The following is a 9,930-nucleotide window of genomic DNA, read 5'->3' as shown; positions in this document are numbered from 1 at the left end:
TTATGTTTCGTAGTGCAGGTACTTTACCTGTTTGAATAGACTGAGAGATTCAGTTGTAAAAATTAAGGTTATACGAACGCAAATTCGCAACTTTGTGACGTCTTATTTCAAGCTCGACTCTTACTCTGTGACTACAATGCACTTCATACAAAATCAAAGTCGGAATATGGCACATGCCACAAATGACACCATAATAACCTTCCACTGTCATGTCAATTTGTCAAGAGGTATTCAATATTTTTAAAGTTAAAAAAGGTTTAACATAAATCAACCTCGAGGAAATGCCACTCGACTTATTTGATTTGTAAAATTCGTCACTTTTCTCTCTTATTTTTATGAAAATAAGGGACGAGACGAGCCGGACGTTCAGCTGATGGTAATTGATACGCCCTGCCCATTACAATGCAGTGCCGCTCAGGATTCTTGAAATCCCAAAAATTATGAGCGGCATTGCAACTGCGCTCATCACCTTGAGACATAAGTTGTTAAGTCTCATTTGCCCAGTAATTTTACTAGCTACGGTGCCCTTCAGACTGAAACACAGTAATGCTTACACATTACTGCTTCACGGCAGAAATAGGCGCCGTTGTGGTACCCATAATCTAGTCGGCATCCTGTGCAAAGTAGCCTCCCACTGGTATTGTTCACGTAACACAAGACAATAACTTACAAGAGTAAGCCGTTCATATTCACTGGCAATGACTGTCTGTGCATTAAATACAATATTGTTCCTGTTGTGACTGTAAGATTCTATCAGCAATGACTTTTCGTACACAAAATGCAATATTGCTAATCATTGTTCAATGGGCCTTTGGAACATAAATATTAAAAAGACCGACTCTAAAGGTTTCATTTCTGACAGTGTGCTTGTCGCGTCCTTTCATCTGTCTCATTCTAGGAAGTGGGAGAGAAAGGGATGTGAATACTTGTAAAAAATTAGGTAAATGTGATGTTTGTAGCTTGTAAAACATTTGTTAATTTTCTTCCACTGAGTTAGGATCGATTGTACGCATCACGCGAAAGCACTTTACTTACTTTTGAGAGGGTCGATTGTGCAAAGCGTTGCTACTTGCTGTAGTTGGAACATGCAATGATGAGCATTGTACCGCTTAATGCGTTTTAGTGCTGTAATTGGAAAACTACCTGTTATTCTCTATTCATTCCAAGACTTTTAGATAACAAAGCACAGACCTAATATACTCTAATTTAATTACTGTCAATGTTATATTTGTATTATGTCAGATACCTATCAAATGTCAGCTTGTCACGTAGATAATGTTATTATTCTTTCTTTCTCTTTTGTAATTTGCATCCAGTTCGAGGATAGCAGAAAATATGGTTAGTGAATTATATTTATGTAAATCGAACAAATTCTGTATAATCGTCTATTTATTAAGATTATTAAATTCAAATATGTGATGTGCAATTTAATTGTGCTTATTAAAAGGTGTTATTTGTCGGCGGACAGATTTGTATATCCAGTTCAAGTTGTTAACCTCTTAACTATTTTGTACAGGCCACATCTAAAAAGAAGACAAGGAAGCTGAGAGGACACGTTAGTCATGGACATGGACGTATTGGTATGTAACATGATTGATAATTCCAAAATCTAATAAAATAATACGAATTATGTCTATTAAGTGTAAACAAACTTATTTTAGGAAAACACCGTAAGCACCCTGGCGGTCGCGGTAATGCCGGTGGAGAGCACCACCATAGAATTAATATGGACAAATACCATCCAGGATACTTCGGAAAGGTAATAAAAGAAGTTCCACATTGACTGTCACATTGTTTTATTTGGTCTGTTAGTTGCTATTATTTTGTACTGATGAAAGGCTGTAAGTATCTTAGTGCCAATAATATTCGGTGATTACTATTGGTGCATTGCCCTTTGGAAAATCAAAATTACCATCACATTCTGGTTGTGTGATGCTCTTCAAGCATCATATCCAGTAGAAATAAGATGAAGAAAGAAGACTGAATGTCACGGCTAGATATTATTTTTAATTTTATATTTAATTTTGCATAATTGAGAACTGTAAAGCAGTGGGAAAGGGTGGTAAGTGATAATTTGTTGGCATCAAGTGCCTGTAAAACTATTTTGATACTAGCCATATTGCATGACAACACCATATCCAATAGCACCATGGGTTGATGGTATTTCACATATGATTACACTGGCATCTCAGTCTTATTCTACTAATTGTTTTTTTGCAGCTTGGTATGAGGAATTACCACTTCAGAAAGAATACAAATTTCTGTCCAGTACTGAACTTAGACAAGTTATGGACATTGGTATCTGAGCAGACAAGAATTAAACATGCCAAGTCCACTGATGGCAAAGTTCCAGTCATTAACATTGTTAAAGCTGTAAGTAACCTATTAATTTGCAATTGTTAATTAACTACGGATTAGACAATCTTAAAGTCAATATAGTATTCAACTGTTGGGAACTGCAAACACATTTAATTTATCTAAAGGCATCAAAACATATTACAAATTACTTCAATTGTACCATGTTCTGTTACTAATGCTGAAGTACATGAACCTAGGTATTGCCTCAATCAAATATGAAAATATTAGACTAGGTTCAGAGAAATATAAAAGTAGATTGTCTTGCCACCCCAATGCTTTAATAATGCCTCTTGTAGATATTAGCTACAGAAAATGCTTGATCCACTGTGATGGATTCACGTGATTGTGTAGGATTAGATGCTTTTGTGGGAAAGCACACTCTGCATATAATAACTGATAACATATCTGCTTATAGTCTTAAGACTGATTGGAAATACATTAGTAAAAAAGTCTATTAATTATATTATTATTATTATTATATATATTAATCTATATAATGAAAATGGTGTTTGTTGGAGGCTCAAACACGTCTAAACCACTGATTGTATCGACATGAAACTACCACCATTCAATGCGAAATTTATCCTAGATAGTTTATGGCTACTCATTTTTCAAATTACAACATTCCTTCATTAATTTTATTTCCTTTTAAATTCGCCTAGTGAAGTGGGCGGGAATGGCTAGTAGGAATATAAAGACATAAAAGGCATTTATTTTATTAAAGTTGGTGTGCAGACCCATTTAGCCCAGTGGTTAACCCTGCCTACTGAGCTAGAGATCCCGGTAGGTGCAAACACTTATATGATGAATATGGATGTTTATATGTATTTATGTATGTTTAAGTAATTATATTGTATTAAATTTATTGTTGTCATGAACCCATAGTACAGGTTATGCCTTTTGGGCCAAGATAATTTGTGTAAAAGTGTGTGAATATTTATTTCTGGTTATAGGATGTACTTGAGCTTTTTGTTATTTGTCTATGACATAATCTGTCTCTCTCTCTCTCTCATCACCCAAGAAGCAGTATAAGAGCTGTATGATAAAATGGTAAAACAATCAAAGCGGAAATGTTAGTAGTAAAACTTAAAACCTAAATACAAAACATCAACATATACTAGTGACTAGTTGATCAAATTTAATTCATCGGTATCTCAATGTTTGTGTCAATGTAAGGAGTTTATTTGAGGCATTTAATTAAAAGTAAATATTTTAATTTAGATGTTATATACTTTAAATAATTATATAGCACAGTAATTTTGCTGTAAAATAGTTCAAAACTTTTATTAACACATAAAATTTACATATTCTAAACTAAAATAAAAAAGATTTCCTTGTATATTATTTTTGTTTTTAATGTTTATATTGGCCTGTGTTGAAGCTATTTGCATCTTTTTTGTTACACCTTTAATATTATTATACAGTGACACAAACCAGATTACTGTTGTTAAACAGTAATTTTATTCTAGTGTATATTAAGGGTACAGGAAAGCATAATAAACTCATTTTAAAAAATTTCTTCCAGGGTTATTCCAAGCTGTTAGGCAAAGGTAAACTTCCAAAACAACCAGTCATTGTGAAAGCGAAATTCTTCTCAAAGACAGCAGAACAGAAGATTAAAGCAGTGGGTGGAGTCTGTGTACTATCAGCATAATTAAGTTTATAATAAATTGTAAAAATACCAGCGTATTTTATTATGTATTCAACCTTAATATTTATTATATTATAATAGCCTAATGGGGTTGCAACATCATTTTAATGTTGAAAAAAATCAATGGGATTGATTTAGTGGCGGTACAATGGAAACATTAAAAACTTATAAACACATGGGTTGAACTAACCATAATCATAAAATAAATATTCAAAAATAAAATACATACTAGCAACTACTTCGTGCTGCCTTACGCGACCACGTAAGGGTGATTAAAATTTTGTTTCCTCAATATATAATTAGTTTGTTTGAAAATTTCAATTACAATAATTTTTATGAGTAAGGTTAGATAGCTCTACCCGTGTATTCGTTTACAGCCGTTTCCAATATCTACAGATAAGAGATAAATTACTACCATCTACTATCAATAATCTGTAGCTGTCCCAATATACTCGCGTGAAATGCATATTCCATACAAACTTTTGTCGCTGATAAGCTCAGAAAAGCCAATGATAGTTAAGATTTTTATCTCAAGTAAGAGATAGACTGAGTATTGGGAACAGCTGTTAGCCGTTAATTGACGATGCGACGCCCACACGCTTGTAAATTTGCACCTGAATTGAACCGACACAGATTTTAATTATTAAATAAATTTATGTTTTAATGTAGTTACCACTTATAATATTTTCTTTTACAATTAACATGAGTAAAGCAATTTAAATAAAATACTTTTTTTTAATATACATTCTGCAAAGTTTGCGAAACGGTGGAATAAATAATAATTCTAATGTTCAGTCTCTAAAATTCAATCTCAATATAATAGTATCAATTTGTAGATCCGTTAAAAAGTATTAAATATAAATAATATTTTGTAAACCACAATTTCATGCATATTTACATAAATACAACATATTTTCGATGTTTCAAACCAGCGCGGCGCCAGCGTCCCGCGACGACACATCTTTTTTATTATGTTGTGTTTTGAAGAGCTGTTTGACTTGATACCTGCTGCCGATTACCACCATAGGAGTGTTGAATATCCTTCCTTAAACAACTTTGCATGGTCAACGTCAAAGGTCAATGCACCACTAAAATCTACAAAAAGGCGTTTACATCTATCTTATATGGCGGTAACGGTCCTGTGATTCTTCAGGTGTCGAGAGTATCAGGTATTTTACGACATTAAATCTACAAAGGGTTTTTACAAAGAAATATTTAAATAATACAAAAATCATTAATGCCTATTGTGGAGTATATATTTGTAAATATATTATTGATTTATTTAAATTTTATTGATAATAGTAATTTTATCATTACAATTGAGAATACACATTGAAAGCCATGATGTAAACAGTACTACTACCTAAATAACTAACATTAATAAATAGTTTACACTGGTCAGTTCTAATTAAAACAACTATTCCAGTTCACCTGCAGCAGTGAAATTATTTATTGTAGGGTGTCACATCCATCAATAATTAAATTCTTGATAGACAAACATGCTACAGCCTAAGGGCTAGTATTATCCCAATTATATTGTGGCCTGCCACATTGATTAGTTTCTTGTAGAACATTCTTAAGATGGATGAGTATTTTATTGCACATCATTATTTAGTGTGGCACTTGATAGCAGTCGGTTTACACCAAGTTTGAAGACATTATCAATGCACTTGCTTGAGCAATAACTATAAATATATAACCTTTAATGGATAGAATACATAGAAACAACCATGTATTGAAGCCAGACTCATGGCACACCATTGTTGATTTTCTGTAATCATATACCTGCATACCTGACAACATCAAGTTAGATGAGATTCTTAAATTCAATATTATGAAACATAATAAAGTAATAGGTGATTACTGTTAATGTCATGATATTAGCAATACATTATTGAAAATAAGCAGCTATTAGACTAAGTATTTGCACATAATGATTACAGCCATTACATAATTAATATAATCACATCACTGCAACACTCATAAATTGGTATTAAATACTAAGTGAGCCTATTCATCCATAAAGTGGGTATTAAATTATCCAAATACATATTATAAATTTAATTTGTAAATGCCTATGCAATTATGGTTAAGGTGTGAGTAGGTCTTAGATCTTGTGGAGGTCTGATCATAAGTTCTTGCTCACCCTTACAAACAGGTAATTCTGTTTGTGTTTGAACTGTCTCTTGTGCCCTTGCATGTTTCCTTTTCTTAGCAGCATCAGTCTCCGCATAATACATTCCCAGTCTTGTTTTGATGGCAGCTAATGCAGCTCCATTTATAGTATCATGGAATATGTTACTGTATCTCCATTGCTTAACCAATGGACCCTTTTTTTTCTCTCTCCTTTCTTTATTTATTTGCATCTCCATGGACTGGGTTTGGTTACAAGTTATGTTAGTTGATATAATTTTAGTATCTTGTGAGAGTTCTGGCTTAGTCTCCACCAAAATGAAAGTAGCAGGTTGAGTTTGCCTATTAACAGACTGCAAAATAATACCCATGCCCTGTGGATGTTGTCCGCTTTGTGCTGGATAGAAGTTGTTTGAAGTGGTTTGATACTGGTTCTCAAAGTAACTATCAGATATATTGATAATTCCATTCCCTGTATAAGCTATTGGTACATATGTTTCTTGTGGAACTGGAATTTGAGCAATTTGTGGGATATTATTTTGAGGTACTACTTCAGTGTTTCTTTTTGATTTAGGCATTGTTACTGATATGTTTTCGGGATCATTTGTTTTAATATAATCTTTCCACATTTTTGAAATATTTATTTCAAGACCAGCAATCTTATCAAGCCTGATAAAGTCTTTTAATCTGTGGGTGTGAACTATGGAATAAATGTGTGCTTTTATTTGATCTACAACACCATTTGGCAGACGCACTTCTCCGCTACGGTTTGGTCTAGACTTCCCTCTGTTGTCACATGGGAACATAATGCCATCATCCATTTTCTTGCAAAGGACCCTCACTTTTCTTTCGGTAATAGCATGTATATTTTTAAAAGCAGTTTGACACACCTGTGTTTCTTTACCCTTAACTCTAACAAAATATTCAAATGTGCATGTTCGTCTACTGCTATTTTTAACACGTTTTCGCTTAACATCAACTTGTCTCATTAAACCAAACAAATAAGCATTCTGCTCATCATGACTTTTCATAGAATAAAATCCTTGAAAAGTTCTTAATCTGACATCCCTGGGGACTTTTTCAAAACATCTTCTTCTACAATTACAGTCTGGGCCAGGCTGTTTTGGTGGTACTACTTTTCCATTTGCGTTTATATATTCTAGACCAGCTATCCTTAATCGCTTTTGCTTTTGTTTGTGCCATTCTGAAAATTTAATTTCTAAATAAGTAAGTGTTCTACATAAAACAATTGCTTTTAGGTAGTTGAGAGACACTATGTTTACTATAATAAAAACTGGATATGTAGTTCGTTTTTAATTTTCTTATGCAAATATATTATAGATATATCAATAACTTATATTATTCAACTAGGTTCAATTTACATTTAAATACAAGAAACATTATTGTTTGTCTTTTATCAGCACAGAAAATCTTAAACACATACGACCTTTGATTATTGATATTTATAGTGTTTTAATTTATCACGTAAAACCCAAACGTAGTAAGTCATTGATAAATACTATGAGAGCCGCCTAGCTACTAAGATCGAGATTTTAACAAGATGAATCATTTAAATAGAAGACGAAACAAAGAATTCGTTATAAATCTAAAATTTGGTCATTACCTTCTGGATTTTTAGTTCTCTTTTTTACAACTCGACCATTTTTAGTTATTTTAATTTTAGAATCGTCCCTTTGTACTTCCGCCATTTTAGCTCCAAGCATAGAAATTGGAACCTATTTAAAAAAAAATTGTCAGTGTTGCCTCTTGCTTCCAATTTTGTACTGACTTTCAGACTTGTTATTCCTAATTTTATCTGAGCTTTAATCAAATAATCAGTGTTCTCCGGGAAGCTCCGTCCTATATACGTCAGCTTACTGCGATAGATATTATAATAAGATTCTCGAAAGAAAATAATATTACAAAATCTTTACTCAAGCTTGGGTTGATTGTGGTCAACCATTTCTATAATAATTAACATAGGAAAAGTTTTTCGTTCTCGGCATTCTATACAAACTATCATCCCTTGGTCCAACCTTTTGTTAACGGTGACTACAGTTGGGAAGAGAGCCTCAAATATCTTGATTTTTATATTCTAGTATGCGTCTAACTCTAACTCATAGATCTCTTCTCATTCGCTTCTTCGTATCCTTATCATATCTACTATATGGAAAATATAATATGATTGTTTACAAAACATTTGGATCTTTTATATCTGTAAATAATGTTAAATTGCAAATTATTTTATATCATTTGAGTACCTATTCAGTTTTTATTATACATTTTAATGTTTATTTAGAATTAGTAGAGAAGCAACATTTTATACTTTAGTGTTACTTATTAATACTAATTCATAATAAATTAAAAACAATAAAAAATCTAATAATATTAATAAGAAAGAAACATTAAAAAGTTTAATCATGGTCAACAATTGAAAACACTTCTTGCTTCTCGCGGTAACGGGAGTGGGGCCTATACTAAAACGATGGAATGTTAAATAGCCTTATAAGGCTATAACTAGTATACACCAAAAAAACCCGTGTGGTGTCGTGGGACACCAGAAAGGAACGAAGTTCATTATAATAAAAATATTAATTTTACTGATTTACTAAAAAAATTGTCTGTTTCCGCTGAATTCCACTGTCTAAAATAAAAAAATAAGGACTCCGTGTCACCATTACAGTGTAACACCAAAACAAGCCGATTAACGTGTAAATCATAGCCCCACGCACACACTTACGAGTCGGTCTTACCGTTCTGTTTTTTTTTATCATATTATACATTTATATAAACTCTTAATTTATACGTATCCACCTATATTTTGTGTATTGATACCGTCATTATGCCTCTTACTAATGCTGAACTGCAAAAACGCTTTAAGGAATAATTAAAAAATAATACGAAAAATAAAGAAAAAATACGATAAAATAATCTGGAAATAATTAAAGAAAAGACAAAAAAGATTCAAGATTTTATTTATTTATTTATTCATGTATATTGATTTGACGGAAGAAGAAAATTATGAAAAAGAGGATAAAAAATAGAACATAATATTTTGATATTAAATTCTTATGTTTTGTTAACAAGACTTTACAATTTCCGTCGTGTTACTGCGCCTTTCCAATTTGCAACAGTCTCATGTTTTTTGTATTACATAATTTAAAAGGTTTTGATTATTTGTCAGAGTACCTGGTAAGATTTTTGTAGCTCTAGTAAAACAGATTAAAACTAGTTATTTAATTTTTATTGGCAGCTTTGAAATAGCTTAATTAACATCGTAAGTAAAAATTAACAAGGCAATATTTTATGTAACAAAGTGGAAATATTTCATGCCTAAAAGTATCTTTAGTTGAATATTAGACTTATAAAATTTCGTTTAAATAAAATAAACAATTCACTGTGTTATTATTAAATTTCGTTTTATAAAGTTATAAAGTGGAACTGTAAACCTTTCTCTTCTACCAATAAAATAATAACGAAATGATGAATGAAAACGTCCATATTGAATTACGAGGAACCGAGTACAAGCGCGCTAAAAATACTATGTAATGGCGCGAGTGCAAAAAAATCTAAAATAATTTCGGAAAAATAGGGAACACAAATTTTCAGGCTGGTTACACAGCTTAAGAAACCTGAAAGCCAGTTTATGATAACTTCGTGAAGGTGTAAAAAGGGATGAAGTAAGTTTATTAAAGCGTAGCGATGACTCAAATGTCTCCTTTGTTGTCTGCTTTCCTTAATATTTTATCGCTATCCCATATATCAACATTGAATGTATATTTTCACAT

The 9,930-nt window shown here is 32.0% G+C and overlaps 2 protein-coding genes across 4 annotated transcripts; one reads left to right on the top strand and one right to left on the bottom strand.

The window, feature by feature from the left end:
- The first annotated feature begins 1,234 nt into the window (after positions 1 to 1,234).
- LOC126975908 (60S ribosomal protein L27a) lies at positions 1,235 to 4,039 on the top strand. The gene is made up of 5 exons (XM_050824027.1): positions 1,235 to 1,338; positions 1,517 to 1,580; positions 1,662 to 1,759; positions 2,221 to 2,373; positions 3,884 to 4,039. Exons 1-5 carry the CDS (start codon positions 1,336 to 1,338, stop codon positions 4,010 to 4,012), a joined length of 447 nt encoding a protein of 148 aa, XP_050679984.1. The 5' UTR covers positions 1,235 to 1,335; the 3' UTR covers positions 4,013 to 4,039.
- Positions 4,040 to 5,242: 1,203 nt separating this feature from the next.
- On the bottom strand, positions 5,243 to 7,872 carry LOC126975898 (uncharacterized). 3 transcript variants are annotated; one of them, XM_050824013.1, is made up of 2 exons: positions 7,767 to 7,872; positions 5,243 to 7,346 (listed from the first exon to the last, which is right to left on the bottom strand). In XM_050824013.1, exons 1-2 carry the CDS (start codon positions 7,864 to 7,866, stop codon positions 6,085 to 6,087), a joined length of 1,362 nt encoding a protein of 453 aa, XP_050679970.1. In that variant the 5' UTR covers positions 7,867 to 7,872; the 3' UTR covers positions 5,243 to 6,084. The 3 variants fall into 3 exon arrangements, with proteins under 3 accessions (XP_050679970.1, XP_050679971.1, XP_050679972.1); XM_050824014.1 differs by lacking the exon at positions 7,767 to 7,872 and adding an exon at positions 7,525 to 7,619; XM_050824015.1 differs by lacking the exon at positions 7,767 to 7,872 and adding an exon at positions 7,426 to 7,541.
- Positions 7,873 to 9,930: the final 2,058 nt, after the last annotated feature.

The sequence above is a fragment of the Leptidea sinapis genome, chromosome 38, assembly GCF_905404315.1.
Source record: "Leptidea sinapis chromosome 38, ilLepSina1.1, whole genome shotgun sequence".
In the NCBI taxonomy this organism is placed as follows: domain Eukaryota; kingdom Metazoa; phylum Arthropoda; class Insecta; order Lepidoptera; family Pieridae; genus Leptidea; species Leptidea sinapis.
Note: the sequence above shows the minus strand (reverse complement) of the source record. Positions and strands in the feature narration are given on the sequence as shown.

Bases quoted from the DNA above. Each gene is read 5' to 3' on its own strand.
- LOC126975908 (XM_050824027.1), top strand. The intron at 1,581-1,661 runs GTATGTAACATG...AACTTATTTTAG, and splicing joins TCATGGACATGGACGTATTG to GAAAACACCGTAAGCACCCT. The intron at 1,760-2,220 runs GTAATAAAAGAA...GTTTTTTTGCAG, and splicing joins ATCCAGGATACTTCGGAAAG to CTTGGTATGAGGAATTACCA.
- LOC126975898 (XM_050824013.1), bottom strand. From the start codon at position 7,866: ATGCTTGGAGCTAAAATGGCGGAAGTACAAAGGGACGATTCTAAAATT. The intron at 7,347-7,766 runs GTAATGACCAAA...TTAAATTTTCAG, and splicing joins GAGAACTAAAAATCCAGAAG to AATGGCACAAACAAAAGCAA.